We start from the raw sequence: 22878 nt of genomic DNA on the forward strand, positions 1-22878 counted from the left end.
CCCCGGGCGAGCATGAAACCCGGGAAATTTAAGGGACATCATCAATAAGGGACAGCAGCGGGACATGGCGCTGGGATAAGGGAGTTTCCCACCAAATAAGGGACGGTTGACAGCTATATTCCAGGTGTGGCCACTGGCGTTTCCGCCTTTTAATTCTGGCAGGTGCCTTGCCGTTTCGATAGTCGTGCGGCGTGACACGCAGTAGTTCCAGCGAGCTCCGTTTCTGCATCTGGGCAAACTGCGGAGATTTTATCCCTGTTAATGCCGAGCTGTTGCACTTTGAACAATTGAAGTGAAAAGATGAGCTAGCCTTAGGGGGAATCTCTGAGCCACTTCTCTGCCTCCCACAGGAGGAGGGCGATTTCAAGGACAAACTGAGTCCCATTGTTGTGAGTTTCAACTTCAGTTTGGCATCGGCATCTGCAGACGGGGAGATGCAGCCTGTGCTGTCTGGCCAAACAATGGTCCAGGATCAGGTGAGATGCACCACCAGCCTCAAAGCTTTGGCATTGTATGACTTTGAATCCACTGTTTTAAAGCCGCTGGCTGCTTCTGTATTTCTTTTGTGTACTGGTATTTTGATTTTCTTCCATTGCTTTTTTTTTGTAATTTTAAGCCACCTTGGGACCCTATTGAAGCTGAAATAAGCTAGCAAACAGAATCATAGAATTGCAGAGATGGAAGGGACCCTGAGGATCATCTAGTCCAACCCCCTGCAATTTGCAGCTGCCCCAAATACTTAAACAAAATTGTCACTTAGTCAAGTGCTAAAATGCTTAAATTAGAATCGCATCCTCTGAGCCAGAAACCAGGCTTCCTGATCCCAGGAATATGAGCCTGGTGTGTATGAAATTGTAAGGGAGTTGCCTTTTGCGCATGCTCAGGGAGTCCTCTCCCTCACAATGCTGAAGACTGAGTTTTGGCTTTGAAAGCATGATAGCCAGAACCAGGAGGGGTGGGGGGTGGATATAAGCACTGACATTTAGATTTTCTGGATTCTATCCCCCCTAAGCACTCTAACGGTTAATGCTGTTAGACAATTATAAAGAGATAGGATTGTTTATCTGAATGACAGATAACCACGTTGATTTCCCATCTGCACTACAGGGCCATGTGATCCTTCTGCAATCTTTCATGTTGAGCTTGAACACATCACCCCCAACCCACATCAGAGCTCTTCCACACTTCCTTCCTGCCCCATGTTTTCTAGGCGCTTTAAGGCTCTGGATCTGAGCCCCGTTTTCCCCAGTAAAACCCTCTCTTTAATGCTGAATTGGAACAAACAACGTTTCAGGTTTTCCGCGGACTGCTGTTTGTTCCGATTTAGCGGTAAAGAGCAGGAAAAGTGCTGAGGCTCCAGGCTGGGATTGCTCATCACTCAGTCAAAGCTCTGCCTGTTTGTTACATCCCACAGACCCGTATCATTGTGGATTGTGGAGAAGACAACATCTGCATCCCAGACCTCCGACTCTCCGCTCACACGTAAGGACCTGCGCCTTGCAGCACCAACAGCTGTCTCTTCTTGAGTCTCAAGAGTGCTAGTCCTGGTGATCTAACCTGGGGCTGTCGTCCAAAACGAGGAAGTTCAGGGTTCAGATTTTCCTTGAATCTGGAATCCCAGTCTTTTTACTCATAGAAGTGTGGTATGTGAGAGGCTGTAGTGGCCCAGGGCAGCGGGAAGGCAAAATGCTCTGGACATTATTTTATTTATTTTATTTATTACATTTATATACTACCTTTATCTTCCAAGGATCTCAAGATGGTGCACATGGTTTTACTTTAAAGGCCCATTTAAAAGACAGAACTGACGGGACCAAATGTATGTCCCTTGGAAGAGAGATCTACAATTATGGGGCCACCACTGAAAAGGCCCTGTCTCTTGTGCCCACCACTTTAGCTGACCTTAATGGGAAACAGAAGAATAGCAGTTCTGATACTGATCTGAAGGGCTGGGCAGATTTATATGGTGTGGTACAAACTACAGCTACATACACTGTGTTTCATTTTGGGCTCCTTCAAACCACCTGCTTATTTAGCATTCATCATACTCCTCTTACACAAAGCATATGCAATGGTTAGACTGTGTCCAGCGAGCAGTCAATTTCGTTTGTCTGCAGGACAGTTATATGACAATGATTTACTGCACCCCAATTTGCTTGCAGGGCGGTTTGCACATCTTCCTACTCATTGTTCGCTCATCACCCCACACTTCTCAGACAATTTCCCCATCACTTTCCTAACGGCAGAAAGCCTCTCTCTGTGTCTGTTTCTCGTAGATTTGCTGCACCAGGCCAAGAGAGCGTTTAATCTGCTTTAACTTTGCAAATCTAAAGATCCCTCCTGCAAGATAGTGACAGCCTGGAGGCACCCGGGGTGAGCTGTCACGATTGCTCAGCTGAGACAATAAAATATAACCTGAATCTTGCAGCTACCTCTTTTTCGTACAATGATTTCCTAATGCACAGCAAAAGGCATTTCTTATAACTCTGTCTCTCTCCCTGCATCCCACCCCTGCTATGCGGTTGTGTCTCAGGAACGAAGGCTCCCTGCTAATTGGGGCAGAGAATGTGCTTCTCCTCCAGACCACGGCGATGAATTCTGGTGAAGGAGCCTATGAGGCAGAACTGGTGGTGGAGCTGCCACACGGAACTTACTTCCAGACAGCTAACAGCGACGGGCAGGTAAGACCTTTCACTCGTAGCTGGTCCACGCTGCTGAGTTACAGTTGTTGGGAAACTGTGTACATGCAGCTACTCACACAGAGTCAATTAAGGTTTGGCAGACAGCCAGAAGGCAATCTGAAGGAGTAATTCTGCCTGGTGAAAACAGAAACATGGAGACAACTCCCTGATTGGTCAAGCTCTCTCAAGAGAGTGATAATTAATGGCCTACTAACTGGAATGTGTTAGTTCAGTGTTCAGTATTCAGAGGTTCAGAGTTCTGGCCTTGCAGACAACTTCATTGTCCAGAAAGTGGGAGAAGCAACAAGAGGAACAGCCATTTTAGATCTGGTCCTACCCAATGTTGATGACCTGGTTAGTGGGGTAGAAGTGGAAGGATCATTAGGCGCGAGTGATCATGCTCTTCTGAAGTTTACTATACAGCGGAAAGGAGCAGCCAAGCATACTAGGACTCAATTTCTTGACTTTAAGAAAGCCGACTTCATAAAACTTAGGGAAGTGCTGGGTGAGATCCCATGGACAGTAATACTAAAAGGAAAGGGAGTTCATGATGGCTGGGAGTTTGTTAAGAGGGAGATAGTAAAAGCACAACTTCAGGCAATACCAATGAGACGGAAACATGGAAGGTGCCTAAAGAAGCCAGGGTGGCTATCTAAAGAACTTTTAACTGAGTTAAGATTAAAAAAGGATGTGTACAAAAAATGGAAAAGGGGGGAAACCACCAAAGAGGAATTCAAACAAATAGCCAGCACGTGTAGACACAAAGTCAGAAAAGCTAAAGCACAGAATGAACTCAGGCTTGCTAGAGAGGTTAAAAGCAACAAAAAAAGGCTTTTATGGGTATGTTCGTAGCAAAAGGAAGAACAAAGAAACCCTGGGGTCACTCAGAGGAGAAGATGGTGAAATGCAAACAGGGGACACAGAAAGGGCTGAACTCCTCAATGCCTTCTTTGCCTCAGTCTTCTCCGATAAAGAAAACAATGCCCGACCTGAATAATTTGGAGCAAATGATTCAGCAGAGGAAACACAGCCCAGAATAACTAAGGAGATAGTACAAGAATACTTGGCTAGTTTAGATGTATTCAAGTCTCCAGGGCCAGATGAACTGCATCCAAGAGTATTAAAAGAACTGGCAGATGTGATCTCAGAACCACTGGCAGTCATCTTTGAGAATTCCTGGAGAACAGGCGAAGTCCCGGCAGACTGGAGGAGGGCAAATGTTGTCCCTATTTTCAAAAAGGGGAAAAGAGAGGACCCAAATAATTACCGCCCAGTCAGTCTGACATCAATACCAGGGAAGATTCTGGAGCAGATCATTAAGCAAACAGTCTGTGAGCACCTAGAAAGGAATGCTGTGATCACCAATAGTCAGCATGGATTTCTGAAAAATAAGTCATGTCAGACTAACCTGATCTCGTTTTTTGACAGAATTACAAGCCTGGTAGATGAAGGGAACGCAGTGGATGTAGCCTACCTTGATTTCAGCAAGGCATTTGACAAGGTGTCCCATGATATTCTTGTAAAGAAGCTGGTAAAATGCGGTCTTGACAATGCTACCACTCAGTGGATTTGTAACTCGCTGATTGACCGAACCCAAAGGGTGCTCATCAATGGTTCCTCTTCATCCTGGAGAAGAGTGACTAGTGGGGTGCCACAGGGTTCTTATTCAACATCTTTATCAACGACTTGGATGATGGACTCAAGGGCATCCTGATCAAATTTGCAGATGACACCAAACTGGGAGGGGTGGCTAACACCCCAGAGGACAGGATCACACTTCAGAACAACCTTGACAGATTAGAGAACTGGGCCAAAACAAACAAGATGAATTTTAACAGGGAGAAATGTAAAGTATTGCACATGGGCAAAAAAAATGAGAGGCACAAATACAAGATGGGTGACACCTGGCTTGAGAGCAGTACATGTGAAAAGGATCTAGGAGTCTTGGTTGACCACAAACTTGACATGAGCCAACAGTGTGACGCGGCAGCTAAAAAAGCCAATGCAATTCTGGGCTGCATCAATAGGAGTATAGCATCTAGATCAAGGGAAGTAATAGTGCCACTGTATTCTGCTCTGGTCAGACTTCACCTGGAGTACTGTGTCCAGTTCTGGGCACCACAGTTCAAGAAGGACACTGACAAACTGGAACGTGTCCAGAGGAGGGCAACCAAAATGGTCAAAGGCCTGGAAACGATGCCTTATGAGGAACGGCTAAGGGAGCTGGGCATGTTTAGCCTGGAGAAGAGGAGGTTAAGGGGCGATATGATAGCCATGTTCAAATATATAAAAGGATGTCACATAGAGGAGGGAGAAAGGTTGTTTTCTGCTGCTCCAGAGAAGCGGACACAGAGCAATGGTTCCAAACTACAAGAAAGAAGATTCCACCTAAACATTAGGAAGAACTTCCTGACAGTAAGAGCTGTTCGACAGTGGAATTTGCCGCCAAGGAGTGTGGTGGAGTCTCCTTCTTTGGAGGTCTTTAAGCAGAGGCTTGACAACCATATGTCAGGAGTGCTCTGATGGTGTTTCCTGCTTGGCAGGGGGTTGGACTCGATGGCCCTTGTGGTCTCTTCCAACTCTATGATTCTATGATTCCTTGTGCCCTCCATCTTTCCCAACATCAGGGTGTTTTCCAGGGAGTCTTCTCATGAGGTGGCCAAAGTATTGGAGCCTCAGCTTCACAATCTGTCCTTCCAGTGAGCACTCAGGGCTGATTTCCTTCAGGATGGATAGATAGGTTTGATCTTCTTGCAGTCCATGGGACTCTGAAGAGTTTCCTCCAGCACCATAATTCAAAAGCATCAATTCTTCGGCGATCAGCCTTCTTTATGGTCCAGCTCTCACTCCCATACATCACTACTGGGAAAACCATAGCTTTTACTATACGGACCTTTGTTGGCAAGGTGATGTCTCTACTTTTTAAGATGCTGTTTAAGAAACCACAAAATACAGCGTACATATTTTCATCTTCTCAGTCACCTTCTTCACAGAAGCGTCCTTAAGATATTATTAAGATATCTCATATTTATTCTATTCCTGCAAATTCTGATGAGGATTCTAGGCTGCCTGGCAGCTTCCTGCTTGCCAAAGCTTATCTCTTTTAACTTCCAAAGAAGGAGGAAAGAGGTCCGAAAGGACGAAGTGGTCCTTTGCAGAATGGTATAGCCCTTTCAGAACTCAAAATGCTGACTGAGTGGGTTAGAAAAGACTCCGATACCCTTGTTCTGTAGCTCGGCTGTGGTCATGAATATACTGATTGGTGGTCCAGGTGTAATTCTTCTATTTGCAACAACAGGGATGCTCTCCAGGTCATTGCCAGCCTTTCATATTGGTCACTCACCTGTCTGACAGTGAAGTCACCTGTTCTCTCTCTCTCCTTCTCTGCAGAAGTTGATTTGCAACACCCGTAAGGAGAACGAGACCCGCTTGGTGGCCTGTGAAATTGGCAACCCCATGAAATCCAACACCACGGTATGTGGCTGATTTCTTAACCAGGGCAGTGCCATACTCAGGCTTACCTTTTTTTTCTTGGAAGCAATAGACATCCAACCTCTCCCCTGTCTGTCACCTTTTTTACAGATCCAGGTAGATGTGGAGCTAAGTGTCAGCCAGCTGGAAGAGGCCAGTGATAACATAACTTTGATGCTGCAACTAAGAAGGTAACAGTCAACGCTGCCCCACTTCCTAGACCCTGGAAGCCAAGTCCTCGTACCAGGAAACTCACAGCCCCATCTGTGGCACAGCCAGCAACCTTCCAGTACTGTATATTGTTTGAAAACCAAACCAATCAAGAAATTTTCTAAATAAATAGCAGGTGAATTAAATAAGCAGGCACCTTCGCTGTTTAGTTATTCTCTCCCCCCAAAAAAGATATAATAATAATAATAATGTATTTATACCCCGCCCATCTGGCAGGGTATATAAGGGGCGCTGTCTTGTATATATGAAGCTGCCAACTTTTTCCTCAAGTCAGGGCTCCTCCTGTCAGATGTCAAGGAAATAAACAACTATCTGACTTTTAGAAGACATCTGAAGGCAGCCCTGTTTAGGGAAGTTTTTAATGTTTGATGTTCTATCATGTTTTTACTATTCTGCTGGGAGCTGCCCAGCGTGGCTGGGGCAACCCAGTCAGATGGGAGGCATACAAATAAAATTGTTGTTGTTGTTAGCCACCCATCTGACGTGGTTGCCCCAGCCACTCTGGGCGGCTCCCAACAAAATATCAAAAACACAATAAAACATCAAACATTAAAAAATTCCCCATACAGGGCTGCCTTCAGATGTCTTCTAAAAATCAGATAGTTGTTTATTTCCTTGACATCTGATGGGAGGGCGTTTCACAGGGCGGGCGCCACCACCGAGAAGGTACCTCTGCCTGGATCCGTGTAACTTCACTTCTCGCAGTGAGGGAACTGCCAGAAGGCCCTCGGCGCTGGACCTCTGTGTCCGTGCTGAACGATGAGGGTGGAGACACTTCTTCAGGTATACAAGGTCAAGGCCGTTTAGGGTTTTAAGGGTCAGCACTTTAAACTGCTGCAAGGCAGAAATCTACAGGCAGCTTTCCCAAATCGCTGCATCTCTGTTCCTCCTCCACATCAAGACTTTTCATGTCCAAAGCCTGGACTCCAGGCTTTGAGAAAACACTCTTGTGGCGCTCGCTCAATAACTCCCACCTTCTCCTGCAGCAAGAACAGCAACAACCCCAATAGCGCCATGGAACAATTGCAGGTGCCGGTCAAGGTTGCTGCAAGAATGGAACTGCTAGGGTGAGTAAGTCACATGGATGAGAGGAGATTTGCAGATAGATGGATTTCTGTCTGTATTAGTATTAACGTTTATGTGTATATGTTTATATATTGTTGCATGCTTGTATATCTGTGTAAATAGACCACATATCATAAAAGACACCCCAGTCTCTGAGCGGTGTGAGATTCCAGGGGTTCCAGGCGCTTACACAGGGCCTGTGTTTCCTTTTTGGAAATGAAGCACAGCACAGCCCGTGGTGTCTTTATGATAGATGGTTTATTTACACATATATTCAACCTGAGCCTACGGTGGAGGGGTTCACAGCATTTCTCCCATTGCTGCAATCCTGGATCCAAAAAGAAATCAAACACGGCCATCTGTCCCTCTGCTGAGCTTGCCGCGTTTTAGAGACTGCAACTATTTTATCTCTCAGCTCACATCCTAAGCAACTGAAATACTAAAAACAACTCCTTCCAGCTCTAAAACTCTACTTCTTGTCTTTCTAACTAATTCTGAGTTGAGGGTGCACTTGCCCTCCCCATTTGCCCTCTGGCAAAGAGCCACTCCAATACTAGGCTGGCTCCTGGCTTGCATTTTAACATGCTAAATCCAGTAAACCCAGAAATTAGAAGGGTCCGTGCACTCCACAAACTCATAACAATGTGTATGTGTGTGTGTGTGTGTGTGTGTGTGTGTGTACACAGAGAGAGATGCATATATATGTAAACCAGTGGCACTGCCCCACCAACCTCATTTGTCCCCCAGCCAGCCCCCACTTGTCTGCCTTCATATTTACAACCAGACCAGTGGTATCAGCTTTCTCTTCCTTAGTCTCAGGGCTCATCCGCACTTCTGCTTGTCCCACCACTTTCCATTGGGAAAACCCACTCTTTGCTGCTGAATCGGAGCAAACATCTGTCAGGTTTTCTGCGGATTCACATTTGTTCCAATTCAGCGTCAAAGAGTGGGTTTTCCCAGGGAAAGTGACAGGGCAAACAGAAAACCACTCAGATCCGTGCATAGAAAACATAGGGCATGCTAGAAACCTCTTGGATTTGTGCTTTCTATGCGCAGGACAAATGTGGACGAGCCCTCAGTGTTGCCCTTGTAGAACTCAACAGGGAGAAGGCCAGGGACAAAACTTGAATGAATTGGCTCTGCCTGTTGTTGGCTCTGGCGCCACCTGCTGTTGGGCTCCTTGCCTTCCACCCAGTGGCCACCAGCTGCTACAGACATACAAACCCAGCCTGATGCGATAACAGTGGGGGGAAAGCTTTCCCACCTGATTCTGCTGGTCCTACAAGGTTGATTCGGCTGCTGGCTTTGTGGGCAGGAGGTGTCGGTGGAGTGGAGCTGCTGGGAATATCGGTTGGGAAGGGCATTTTGCTTCAGGAGGAAGCGTGTATGTGTCCCATGACAAGAGGGGGCGATCACTTTCATCCTTGCTCTCTCCGTGCTCTCCTCCCCAGGAGGTCTGCCCCAGATGTCGTTGTGGTCCCACTGGCCTTTGGCGACTATAAGAACACAAGCAAAGACATAAATGACTATGGACCAAGAGTTGAACATGTTTACCAGGTACAAATAAACACAGTTTGGAACTGGATGCACAGGGGTATACTGCAACCCACTGCATCCCCTCCAATATTCCTCAGATGAAAATAGGGACATATTCTTCATCAGTGTGTCCCCCGAACCTGCACACCTCCCCTTAGTGACTGGGGTAGAGATGCAGATGCAGTGGCTGAACAAAGCAAGCCAGAGTCAAGTGACTGTCATGGTTGCTCTTTGGCACTCACTGAGGGCCAGGAGGTCAGCTGGCTAGCCCCGGCTGGGCCGTTCCCTTCCAGCCGTCCCGCTGCGAAGACCATCACCTCTGCTCCAACGTAAATCAGTGACCCGGGCTTCTGAGCCAGGGCACACTATCAGCAGATAGAACTCCGCACACAGAATAGGCGTGAGGCTTGTGGAAGCATACTACAACTACAGATTTATTAAGCATAAATCAGGACAAAGAAACATGTCGTCTCTCATGTCTCAGAGAGAACAGCCAAAAGCAAAAGCTATACACAACGGAAGTTCCCAGCAAGCTGTGCTGGAATGTAAACAGACATGTGACACGTAACAATCCCATGTCTGTTCCTAAGGTGGAATGGAAATGTCAACACTCACAATTCCCTGGCGTGGCCTTGCGGATAGGCTGCACCCCCTATGCCCCGCTGTCTTTAGGGGAGACTGACGGACTGGGGAGCGGGGAAACAGTGAAAAACTTTCTGTGGGGCATTCAAGTGAATTGGATCTTGTTTTCATAAAAACAGGAAGTGACGCCATATTGAATGGGGAGGAAGGGAGCAGGGCGGGAGGCATAGATCTAAGAAATGTGTTAGAGGGATGCACCGATCTGAACTTCTGGTAACATGCTGAAATCCGGTACTGAAGGGAAAAGGCCCCTTCGGAATTCGGAATTCTGTATGAAAAAGTGAGAGGCTGTGATGGCTTCAGGGTTTTTGCGGTGATCCCGGTATTTTGTGGGGGGCAGTTGGAAGGCATGCCACTGTGGATACATCTGTTGTGGAATTCTACTCAATATTGATCCAGAGCAGATTCCAGCGTATAGTTAGCAGAGTAAAAACTCAAACACGTTGCAGAATTCCCCCCCCCCCAAAATAGACCAGAGGTGATTAATATTCCATCCAGCAGAGCTTTACTGCTACTGAAGGCAAATGAGCATAATAACTTATAAGTCTAAACCTCTACACTAAGCTTACTATGTACAGAACACCACACCGGAAGGAAGAGAGATAGAAAGAGAAAGTGAAACCCAGGCTCCTTCTGGCATATTTTTGTAGTCAGCATGACCTTGACAGAAAGAGATAACAGAACCAGTTTAAGCCAGCTGAAGTCAGCTTCTCTGAAGGAATAACCCAAACACCATGAACCTTCTGTTTGCTTCTTTCACACAGAGAAGCTTCTAGAACCCTCTTGAATTAATTAGAATAGGAAAGATCTCTATACATCAGATCAATACTTTCTGTACTAAAAATGCAAACCGACAGTGTCTTCTCCATTGCTGACCCCTCTTCCTTCCTTGTCCTTCTCTAAGTTGCAGAATGCTGGCCCTAGCACTGTCTCTGGGGCCGAGCTTCTTGTGGATTTCCCCAGCCACTTCCGGGAAGGCTTCCTGCTTTACATCGCAAGGGTGAGCACGGAAGGCAACATTGCCTGTTCACCCACAAACGACACCAACCCTCTGAAGGTAGGAGCAACCTCTGGGAAGGGGAGACAAAGTATGGAGGGCCTGAGAGCACCTCTATCAAGTCTCCTCCTTTTTTTTAGTTTAAAGTCCCAAATGCTTCAACCTTTCCTCCTAGGAGAGTTGCCCCATCCCCTTTATCTTATCAGTTGCCTTTTTTTCCTGGTCTGCTTCTGCCTTAATAATAATAATATAATAATAATTTACAGTGGTACCTCGGGTTAAGTACTTAATTCGTTCCGGAGGTCCGTTCTTAACCTGAAACTGTTCTTAACCTGAAGCACCACTTTAGCTAATGGGGCCTCCTGCTGCGCTGCCGGAGCCCGATTTCTGTTCTCATCCTGAAGCAAAGTTCTTAACCCGAGGTAATGTTTCTGGGTTAGCGGAGTCTGTAACCTGAAGCGTATGTAACCTGAAGCGTATGTAACCTGAAGCGTATGTAACCCGAGGTACCACTGTATTATTTGTACCCACCCATCTGGCTGGGTTTCCCCAGCCACCCTGGGCGGCTTCCAACAAAGATTAAAAATACATTAAAATGTCACACATTAAAAACTTCCCTTCAATATGGCTGCCTGCTTTTCACCTGAACACTATTTCTTTCCTCGTAGCTGAAAGTCCAGGAGCCCACAACTGCTCCCAGCTACAATACGACTGCCCAACCACGGCGCTTGCGTGAGAGGCGGGATGTGAACTCAGCAGCGCTGCAGGAACCCATTGTGGTGGTGAGACTTGGTGGGAAATGGGACGGACTTCATAGTGTCATTTAAAGCAGTTGTCACCGGATCTGGGTTCATATATCCCTGCTGCTCATCACTCGGGCTAATCCTCAGTTATCCAATCTGTAAACTTGGGATGGATGAGTGACTTATCGTGCAAAATTGTTTTGAAAATGAATGAGGCAAGCATTCTGCTCGTGTAGAAGCCCCCATGCAGTAGCAGTTCAGCATAGTGTGATCAAAATAGCTAGCTGGAAAACCCCTCTGCACTCAAGAGATCTAGAAACTTGATTGTTTTAAAATTTCAATACCATATTTTTTGCTCTATAAGACTCCCTCCTAAAAAGTAAGGGGAAATGTGTGTGCGTCTTATGGAGCAAATGCAGGCTGCACAGCTATCCCAGAAGCCAGAATAGCAAGAGGGATTGTTGCTTTCTCTGCGCAGCGATCCCTCTTGCTGTTCTGGCTTCTGAGATTCAGAATTTTTTTTTTCTTGTTTTCCTCCTCCAAAAACTAGGTGCGTCTTGTGGTCTGGTGCATCTTATGGAGCGAAAAATACGGTACTTAAGATGTAGTTACTAAATTTACACTTTCAACTTGAGCTGAACAATTCTATGGTCCCACTATGCAATTGGGGCACTTATTACCATACATTTAAACTCACGAGTTCCCCCACGAATCTTGGGAACTGTAGTTTACCCCAACAAAGCTGATATTCCTAGCACCTTAAACTACAGTTCCTAGGAGTCTTCTGGGAGAATCATGTGCTTTAACTATATGGTGTGTATACAGTCTAAGTGTGCATAATGTGATGCCAGAATAGTTTAGCCACATGCTACACACTCTGTGGCATCCAACATATGGTCTCCCTGCCAGAGGTGTCTATATTGCTAATAGTTTCTGTTAGTTGGTGCAGAATTATCCTATGATCTGTCATGGCCGAGTGGGCAGTTTTCTCTCCCCCCCCCATTGAGTTTAATGGGTGGTTTTGGGCATGTACCAACTCTGCTGGAGGCCTGCCAGCAATATCCATGGCCCTGAATTTCCCCTGGCAGAGGCATATCATTTGACATGGGATGGGCCAAAAATATGATTCAGTTCGCCTTTTTAAAGGCAAACCTACCTAATTTTCCCTTTCCAAGACAACGCATGAACTGAAGCACAACCATCCTTTGGAATTCCCCCTTCCCCAGATTTTTCAGTGCAGTTCTCCAGCCGAGTAAAGTTTACCAAAATACAAACATCAGAGGTAAAGTGTGCATAGAAATGTGTATATAAATGACATACAAGTATTCAGTATATTAGGGGAACTTGCTTTGCTAATAATAATAAAAAGAAGAATAATGATGTATACTAGGTCAACGTGCCTGCAAAAAATGTGTATATTAGCAGAAATTCACTTTGAAAGCTAATGAATTTTCATTAAGACTGAAACCAGTTCAAAAACTGATGAGAAAACGTAGAAGACTGAGCAATGAAGAAATGGGAAACAGAATTCCATAACTTCACACACATACAAACACCCACACATACACATAGTTTGTATCTGGAGGTTAGGATTGCACCCTGTGTTTATCCACAGGTTATATACATCCTGCAGGCTGAATTAAATTAACTCAACTCTCTTGATCCAACCTACCTGCAGAACTGTAGTAGCCAAGACTGTGCCGTCATCTGCTGCCAAGTGGGGACTCTGGAGAAAGGGCAAGGAGCCATGGTGACCATCCATGCAGTGCTGTGGCTGCAGACTTTCCTGGAGGTAAGGAAGGAGCTTCTGTGCAAGGGATGGGGAGGCAGAGAGTTCCCTTCCTAGAAAACAAGACTGCCTTGATTTTGGAATACCCCCTCTCTGGAGAGGCTTGCCTGGCTCCAACATTGCAAGCACTTCAGTGCCTTTGGGAAATTTTAATTGTTCTCATTTTACACTTTGCTTTGAAATATTCTATTTGTTTTGGGGGGGCATGTTTTTAATATATATGTGTGTGTATATATATATATATATATGTTGTTGTTGTTTAGTCGTTTAGTCGTGTCCGACTCTTCGTGACCCCATGGACCAGAGAACGCCAGGCACTCCTGTCCTCCACTGCCCCCCGCAGCTTGGTCAGACTCATGCTGGTAACCTCGAAAACACTGTCCAACCATCTCGTCCTCTGTCGCCCCCTTCTCCTTGTGCCCTCCATCTTTCCCAACATCAGGGTCTTCTCCAGGGAGTCTTCTCTTCTCATGAGGTGGCCAAAGTACTGGAGCCTCAGCTTCACAATCTGTCCTTCCAGTGAGCACTCAGGGCTGATTTCCTGGGCTGATATATATATATATATATATATATATATATATATATATATATGCGGGTGTGTATGTGTGTATATCTATATCTATATATCTATATCTCTATATCTCTATATCTCTATCTCTATCTCTATCTATATCTATATCTATATCTATATCTATATCTATATCTTCATCTATATCTATATCTACCAGTGCACAACTTCCTGTAATCCAGACAAGATGAAGGGTAGCATACATTTTTACAACATCACAAGATGCAGTTATGATTAAGAAGTGGCAAACAGTTTGTGATTTATTTATTTGTTTATATGGCACCATCCATATGAATGGTGCTTGCTTGCTTGCTTGCTTTATTTAATTTCTATACAGCTTTATATTTTTAATAAAAACCTCAAAGCGGTTTACATTACAGCATATTAAATCAATAAAACATTAGGTGGGCGATGTTCCTCCAGCCTCAAGAACCCCTTGCCCCGAGGAGCTTCTAATCTAACATTCTCCATGGAGGAAACAAGACATGAAGGGGAAGGGGAGCCGAGGATACGCAGGGAACGATAATGTGATTGTTTCAGTGATTCAGTGGACGCTTGGGTTGCGAACGTGATCCGTGCGGGATGCACATTCGTAACCCGCAGCGTTCGCAACCTGCAGCGGCGCACGGGAGGGTTGCGATTCGGCATTTCAGCACATGCGCAAAGCACGATTTAGCGCTTCAGCGCATGCACAACCGCCGAAACCCAGAAGTAACCTGTTCCGGTACTTCCGGGTTTTGGCGGTCCGTAACCCGAAAAAACGCAACCTGAAGCGTTTGTAACCCGAGGTATGACTGTAATGTACTTAGGCTGAGTTACAGCAGGGCATGGTAACTGGAGAGAGATGAGCCAAAGATTTCGTGACCAAAGGTGGATCTGGAGGAGAGATTTGAAGGAAGTAAGAGAGGTAGTCTGTGGCAACATTCACTCTGTATGTTTAAAGCACTATGATACCGCTTTAAACAGTCATGGCTTCCCCCAAAGAATTATGGGAGCTGTAGTTGTCAGTTTGCATTTCTTAGTATAGAAAGTATTGATCTGATGTGTAGAGATCTTTCCCGTTCTGCTTAGTTCAGGAGGGTTCTGGAAGATTTCTTTCTATGTGAAACAGGAAGAAGGTTTCTGATGTTTGGGTTATTCCTTCAGAGAAGCTGAGTACAGCTGGTTTAAATTGGTTCTGTTATCTTTCTGTCCAGGTGCTGCTGACTATAATAGTCAGGCCAGAAGGAGCCTGGGTTTCACTTACTTTCTCTTTCTAGCTCTTTGTTCTGGTGTGGTGTTCTGTTCTGTATGCTACAGTGTTGAGATTTAGTCTTATTATAAGTTCTTGTTAGTTTAAGATAAGTCTGCTGCAACTAGATCTTTTATGGACCGTGCCAATCCTGAATGTATTGGATTTGTGACCAATATGCTCATTTTCCTTCAGTAGCAGTAAAGCTCTGCTGGATGAAATATTAATTGCCTCTGGTCTATTTTTGGGAACTCTGCAACGTGTTTAAGTTTTTCCTCCACATGCAGCGCATCAGTAGTTTGTGCCCCCCACCCCGTGCTATAATTTCCAGAGTTCTCTATGGAGAGGGATTGACTGTTAAATCACTCTGGGAACTGTACCCTTGTGAGTGGAACAGGGATCTCCTTACAACTCTCAGCACCCTTAACAAACTAGGATTATTTAAGGGAAACTGTGGTTGTTTAAAGTGGCATCATAGCAGTTTATATGTAGCGTGTGAAAGTGGCTTGGGCGTCACGGTTGAGCAAGGAAAGAAATCTAGAATAAACCCCTTCATCTAGCAAGCATAGTATGAGTCCAGGTTCTTATTTCTAAAAGTTGCAGAGCTCTAAACACCAACACCACCCAACCCGGAAGCCAGCGCCATTTGGGGGCGCCATGTTTTGGCCTCGCACAGGGCACCGTATTTCAAAAGGTCACCAAAGCTTGCCCCTGATGGCAGGTCCATAATAAGGGCTCAGGTAATGCATGATGGTCTCTTCTCCCACAGCACCCCATGAAGGAGCAACTCCTCATCCAGTCTCAGGCCCGATTCAACACTTCAGGGATGCCATACCGCATTCAGCCGGATGTTCTGCCAAGCGGATCCTCTCTGGTACGTCAGTGAATCAGTGTTACTGAAACTCAGCTTTGCATAAAAATGTCAGGTCTACTGGATCAGGCCAATGGCCCCTCTAGACCGGCATCCTGTTCTCAAGCCAGACCTGAGCACAAGAGCACTTTCCCCTTTTGTGGTTTTCTGTGGCTCAAGAATAGGTAACCCTGACCATTAGGTCCAGTCGTGGCCGACTCTGGGGTTGTGGCGCTCATCTCACTTTACTGGCCAAGGGAGCCTGCGTACAGCTTCCGGGTCATGTGGCCAGCATGACTAAGCTGCTTCTGGTGAACCAGAGGAGCGCATGGAAACGCTGTTTACCTTCCCACCGGAGTGGTACCTATTTATCTACTTGCACTTTGATGTGCTTTTGAACTGCTAGGTTGGCAGGAGCAGGGACTGAGCAACAGGAGCTCACCCTGTCACAGGGATTCGAACCACCGACCTTCTGATTGGCAAGCCCAAGAGGTTCAGTGGTTTAACCCACAGTGCCACCCGCTCAAGAATATTTCGGCTTATTGAGATGAACAGGGCCTCGTTGATGTTTTAACTCAGGCATACCCAGGAAGCAAAAATAGGGACAATGATTCACCAGGGACAAGGACCAGAAGACTGTATCTGTCCCTCCTACCTAGGGGTAGTTGAAGTATAAGGACATGAGGGTATATTATGGGTTTTGGCAAGTCATAAAGCCAAGTGGGTTGCGTGTGAGATGGATCCATGGGGCCCACTATCTGGGATTGCCCAATTTCTGAAAATACCTGGTCATTTGGTGAAGTCAGGGGCTGGAGCCTGATGGGCCTGATGGGACTGCAATAAGAATTCTAAGGTCTCAAATATAGAATTAATGTTCAGGAATGCACAAGGTAAACACACATGCATTAAGTATACAAACCGCATGCCTGAAATAGTACAGGAGAGCAATCCTGAAGCCATCTTGTCTTGTATGTATGATGCATTTTGGGGTTAAGGGGTTGGGCAATTGTCTTCCAAGGGGCTTGCAGACCACTGCAAGGAGAAGGGGAACTTGGTTGCAACAGAAGATAAAGATCTTCCTTGTTTTCGCTGGATCTTGCCTGCATCCAAAATGGGCTCAAAATGCTAGTTAAATTCGCAAAGTACCCAGTTCCAAATTTTAAGACCGAAGCCTGAATGGCAGTTAAATAACTGGTGTTTGACAGCCCTACAAGAATCACTTGGACCTGCCGCCAAGGTAGAGGAGCTCAGCCATTTTGTTTTCTGCGTTGGAGATAGAAGACTTACCGTACTTGGGCATGAAAACCCCTCCATTATTTCAATTGCATCAGGGAGACGAGGGTTCAGCTCACATTGGCTTTCTCTTTCCTATCCCTCCCCCCTGCCCCACCCAGACTAAGACACTGGTGGAGTGGGTGGACCCGGCTGCCGAGAGGGATATTCCTGTGTGGTGGATCATAGCAGCTATAGTGGTAGGACTTTTCCTCCTTGCAATCTTCATTATCGTTCTTTGGAAGGTAAGTAAAACCTTGGGGCGGGCAATTCTGGGCCTACAGGCAAAGTGGACCAATCACATGGGGTGCCAATAGTCCAGTGGTTTTGGCTTTAGCTGGGGCTTAACAAAAATAGGAGCGCCTCCGTCCCCTGCAGAAAATGAGCCTTCATGGATGGTCCGATGTCGCAGTAACTAGCATGCCTCATTGGGGAGGTATGGTATATAGAATCATAGAATTATAAACTGAAAGCGACTTCCAAGTGTCTAGTCCAACCCCCTGCAATGCAAGAATCTCAACTAAAACTTCCATGACTAATAATAATAATAATAATAATAATAATAATAATAATAATAATTTTTATTTATACCCCACCCTCCCCAGCCAAGACTGGGCTCAGGGTGGCTAACACCAGGTATAAAAACAATTAATTAAAATACAACTTAAAAACAAGATTAAAGTACAACATTAAAATGCAGCCTCATTTCAGTAGAAACTCAAATAAAAAACTTTTGGGGGATAAAAACGTCAAATCTTCACCAAGGCCAGCTATCCAAACTGGTCCTACACGGGCCAGAAAAAAGCCAGGGAAGTCCCCAAATAGGAGTTGTTGTTGTTGTTGTTGTTGTTGTTGTTGTTGTTGTTGTTGTTGTGATCAGATCAGCCAACCGCAGCATGCTTCTGGGTGCCTTATGTGTTTATTTTGAGAACAGCAGCCCAATCAAGGCATTCACCAGTTCAAAGAAGCCTATTTCTTTTTTTTTAATAGACGGGCTTTTTCAAGAGGAAGCGACCACCCACAGAGGAAGAGGAACAATTGTCCCAATGACCCTGGGGCAAAAACATCTGGGAAGGAGCAGTAGTGGGTGATCCTCACACAAACACACGCCTGCCAATGTGATCTCATTTCTGCCTGGATCCCTCCCTCCCTGTTCCCAAGGAGATGTCAGCTAGACCCTTTTTCTGAGACACCCCCTCTCCCCTTTGCTCTGCAATTTAATACCTTTCCTCAGCTATACTTCTGCGCGCATCCCATTCTCTTGCTAAATAGATGCCCGCAGTAGGCAGTATCCACATTCATGGTTAGCGCCACAGAAGAGTGATTCCTTCACCCTTAAAAACAAGGTCCTGACTGGAAGACACGGGCCATCCGTGAAATTAAAAACAAAACAAAAGCTCACTAATTCTTAAGTGGAAAAAATAGGCCTTGGAGAAACAAGTAGGGAGGGAAAAAACCCAGCACTCTTTTTAAAAGTGCAGAATTAATTCCATTAATATACATTTGTTTAGTCGTTTAGTCATGTCCGACTCTTTGTGACCCCATGGACCAGAGCACGCCAGGCACTCCTGTCTTCCACTGCCTCCCGCAGTTTGGTCAAACCCATACTGGTAGCTTCGAGAATATACATAATATGCATAAAACATGCCAAATACTCGATGCATCATGAAAGCAATCAGAAGAAGAATGCCATTGCCGCCTATACTCTGTTCAAAATTTGGTACTGTAAATTATAGTTGGGCTTGTCCATTCCACTCATCATGTGCCACATTTTCTTGTCATTCTATAAGAGGCTGGTCTGTTCAGTTGCTTCAGAGTTATTCTTTAGGAGTGAATCTTAACAGGCGTGGGAACTCTCCTCATAGCTGTCAACTTACAGATTTGAAAATAAGGGACCAGCAGCCTGGAAAATAAGGGATCAGCAGCCAATATAAGGGATTTTCCAAGCACAGGTATGTTCAACTTCTGAGCCCCTCCGAGTCAAAGGCAGAAAGCCCAGCCAGTAGCCAAACGAAACCTCAAGCGGTGGTTCCCACAGCGCAGCAACCCGTCAAAGGGGATGCAGCAAGAGAAACCACTGTCACCTCTCCGCTGGGAAGCGCTGAGCAAAGGCGAGTCCCCAGGCAACGCGGCCGATTTGATTGGCACAAGGCATGCAAGCTCCACCCCCCAGTTTTCTTAGACTTCTTATTGGGTGAGCAACGCAGCCAAGCAACACAGTTGGAGCCTCCCTCCTCCCTAGCCGGCAGGGAGGGAGGGAGAGGAGCTGCTTCCTTTGATACCTGGGAAATTTAAGGGACATCATCAATAAGGGACAGCAGCAGGACACGGCGCAGGGATAAGGGACTTTCCCGCCAAATAAGGGACGGTTGACAGCTATGACTCTCCTAGAGATGATCTGTAGACTCCATATGCTCAAGGAGCAGTGCCCATTTCTGATCAATGCCCTGTCAGCTCCCCAGTTGTGACCATTTCCTCCAAGACACAAAGATGATCTTGGAATTTTCCCTCTTGCACCAGCAACGTTGCCTTTCATCTCCTCTTTGTGGCCTCAAACAAGTCCAAATCTTCAGCAGGAGAGGAGAACCATTTTGGGCTGATTCCCAAAGCTGGGGAGCTGGAGGGGCAGAAAAGGCTGCTGGTGGTTCTATTCCTCCATGCAGCGCCACACCCTGGGATCTGCTGAGCTCACACGGAGGCTAATGAAGGCATGGGACATATTACCTTTAGTGTAAAATGCATTTTGCTGTTTAATAAACGAAAGATACCATTTAATTCTTGGGGTTTTACTTTTACCATGTTTTTCTACCAGCTTTGTGTCAGGAAATACTTTCAATTACCATAACATGGGAGCTATAATTGCCTCACCAGTAGTTGGAAACCCATTAGTATTGTGCAGGTTCCAAGTTTAAAGGATACATTTATTTATTTCAAACACTTGTATACCACCCTTCATCCAATAGATTCCAGAGCGGTGAACAAGAGAGAGAGAGAGTGTGTAAAACAACTTTCTGGTGATTACTGGCACCTTTCCCCCTATATATATATATATAAAACACTGCATTTATACTGTACATACACAATTAAAGAACCAAAAAAATTAACAATGTTATGAAGCAGCAGCTAAAACCAGATGCATGAGCAATGAAGGCAATCACTTCGCCTGCCTGTTGTTCTTTATTGTTAGAAGAGAGAGAAGAAACCCACCATAGTTTCAGTGCAGAAGCCAAATTGTCTGCTAGCTTTGGATGTACAGTAAATTGAATGACAAATCAGTCTGGGCCCTTCAAGATTTCTGAGTCTCCTACTTGTTACTTCCTGACAACCCCTGTATATTTTGGGAGTGGGGGAAGCTGCTAATCTGGGATTAAGCCTTTCTTTATTTGTTGTGCCAATTAGTTGATTAAAGCTCGAAGCCTTTGTTTGAATGGGCAAGATGCAAATGAACATTGACCTGTTGTTGTCCTTGCGGTTAATTCTGGGAGACATGGCATCCTCAGGTGTGGGGAGGCATATAGAACATTTCTTGCCGTTTAATGCATGTAGCAGGCAGACCAGGTGTGCTGGGATTTGTTAATATTTGAGCAGGACATATGAAAGCAAGACGATATGACTTCAGCTCATAAAACAAAAACACAGGGACAGCTTTGAATCATCAAAGAATTGTAATTTTGAGATTCCCCTCCCCCCCCCCCCCCGGTCATGCATGTTCAATACGTTGGCTCCACATGCCCCAATATCCGAAAGGGGGGGCTGTGGGCTCTCCTTCCTTGGAGGTTTTTCAGCAGCGGTTGGATGGAAATCTGCCATGGATGCTTTAGCTGAGATTTCTGCATTGCAGGGCGTTGGACTGGATGACCCTTGGGGTCCCTTCCAATTCTACGGTTCTTTAATAATGTACACATTGGCATCGTAAAGGTAAAGGGACCCCTGACCATTAGGTCCAGTTGTGGCCGACTCTGGGGTTGCGGCGCTCATCTCGCTTTACTGGCCGAGGGAGCCGGCGTACAGTGTCTGGGTCATGTGGCCAGCATGACTAAGCCGCTTCTGGCGAACCAGAGCAGCGCACAGAAACGCCGTTTACCTTCCCACCGGAGTGGTACCCATTTATCTACTTGCACTTTGACGTGCTTTTGAACTGCTAGGTGGGCAGGAGCTGGGACCGAACAACGGGAGCTCACCCCGTTGCAGGGATTTGAACCGCCGACCTTCTGATTGGCAATTCCTAGGCTCTGTGGTTTAACCCCCAGGGCCACCCATGTCCCTTATTGGCATCTTATTGTTGTTTAGTCGTTTAGTCGTGTCCGACTCTTCGTGACCCCATGGACCAGAGCACGCCAGGCACTCCTGTCTTCTACTGCCTCCCGCAGTTTGGTCAAACTCATGTTCGTAGCTTCGAGAACACTGTCCAACCATCTCGTCCTCTGTCATCCCCTTCGCCTTGTGCCCTCCTTCTTTCCAAACATCAGGGTCTTTTCCAGGGAGTCTTCTCTTCTCATGAGGTGGCCAAAGTATTGGAGCCTCAGCTTCAGGATCTGTCCTTCCAGTGAGCACTCAGGGCTGATTTCCTTCAGAATCGATAGGTTTGATCTTCTTGCAGTCCATGGGACTCTCAAGAGTCTCCTCCAGCACCATAATTCAAAAGCCTCAATCTTAAGAAACCTGCTAAGTCCTGCCACCCACCATTTGAAGACGTGTTGCACACCCAGAAAATAACCCTGGAGAGGAAACGGAAGAGGGGAAAGCCCTGCGGAGAGGGCGAGGCTTACTTGGAACAATCTTCACGTTCTGCACATGCTCAGAGGCACAGTGCACCCCCTCCCTTCCCCTGAACTTTTTAATCCCCCCCCCTTTGCCCAGGACTATTCCCTGGCATTGGACACAGTTTCTAGGTGAGGTAAGCTAAAGGCGGAGCACCCGAGAAGAAGGAGGCGGAGGAAGAAGAAGAAGAGGAGACCGAGGGGGCGGCGGCGGTGCTGGCTTGTTCCAGCAGGTGGAGCAGTCGCAGCTTCTCCCCGCCGGGCAGGAGGGGGCTGCCGGGGACGAGGAGACACAATCGCCGCCGCCGCCGCGTAACCGGATCCCGCACAGCCCAGTGCGCCCGACTTGCCGCCCAGGCTCCTCCGGGCGCGCCATGGCCGGGTAGCGGGGAGCCGGTGGGGGCGGCCACAATGCTGCGGGCGCCGGCCCTGGCGATGCGCTTCGCCCTCCTGCTGCCGCTGCTGGTCGGCCCCGGCTGGCCGGCTCGCGGCAAGGCGCAGCCCGGGGAGCCTCCCAGCCCGCAGGGTGAGTGGGCGCGCGGGGGGCGGGCGCCGGAGAGGAAGGAAAAGGCTGCGGGGGTCTTGCATGCAGAAGGCGGGTAGTGGCGGGGCGGGGAATGGGGGTGAATCGAGGGAGCCCCCCCTCCTGCGGTGGGAGCCGGGGATCTGGCTGGGTGGGTGGGGCAGTTTGGGGTGGGGTGGGGTGGGGGGGGCTATTGCTCCGTGCCATTTATGCGGGTGCGAGAGCTGTTGGCGCGCGGTGGCGCATTTCCAGAAAAAGTGGGGTGGATGGGTGGGAAACGGAGGCATATATTTAGCTGGATTTCAAACCCCAGCTCCAATTTTTGTGTATTGTGTGTGTATGTGGCTGCTTCTCCCGCCTCCGCCTTTCTGGATCGGGGGTGGATTGTGGGTTTCCCCTCGGCTCTGGTCTGCTGGTTCCCCAAAAGGAGATGGGCGAGACCTTGCAGGACGGCGGCGAAAGAGATGCGCCGTGGGGCACCGGGAATGGGGGTGCGCGGTGGGTGGGTCCGCGCCGATC

At 46.9% G+C, this 22878-nt stretch overlaps 2 protein-coding genes across 3 annotated transcripts in view; both read left to right on the forward strand.

The window, feature by feature from the left end:
* The window catches only part of ITGA2B (integrin subunit alpha 2b), a 52930-nt gene extending 34253 nt beyond the window's left edge, over positions 1-18677 (forward strand). Inside the window, 13 exon segments of the mRNA XM_079949343.1 lie at positions 351-476; positions 1415-1482; positions 2534-2681; positions 6072-6155; positions 6264-6343; positions 7370-7450; positions 8900-9005; positions 10531-10683; positions 11292-11405; positions 13045-13158; positions 15724-15828; positions 17199-17321; positions 18067-18677. Coding sequence (XP_079805469.1) covers positions 351-476; positions 1415-1482; positions 2534-2681; positions 6072-6155; positions 6264-6343; positions 7370-7450; positions 8900-9005; positions 10531-10683; positions 11292-11405; positions 13045-13158; positions 15724-15828; positions 17199-17321; positions 18067-18126 — 1362 coding nt within the window. The 3' untranslated portion in view covers positions 18127-18677.
* Positions 18678-21978: 3301 nt separating this feature from the next.
* FAM171A2 (family with sequence similarity 171 member A2) overlaps positions 21979-22878 on the forward strand; it is a 51481-nt gene continuing 50581 nt past the window's right edge. The window contains exon 1 of one of the 2 annotated variants that reach the window (XM_079949433.1): positions 21979-22362. In XM_079949433.1, coding sequence (XP_079805559.1) covers positions 22248-22362 — 115 coding nt within the window. In that variant the 5' untranslated portion in view covers positions 21979-22247. The remainder of the gene's footprint in view (positions 22363-22878) is intronic. The other variant, XM_079949436.1, reaches the window with a different exon arrangement.

This window comes from Podarcis cretensis, assembly GCF_951804945.1.
Source record: "Podarcis cretensis genome assembly, chromosome: 13".
In the NCBI taxonomy this organism is placed as follows: Eukaryota; Metazoa; Chordata; class Lepidosauria; order Squamata; family Lacertidae; genus Podarcis; species Podarcis cretensis.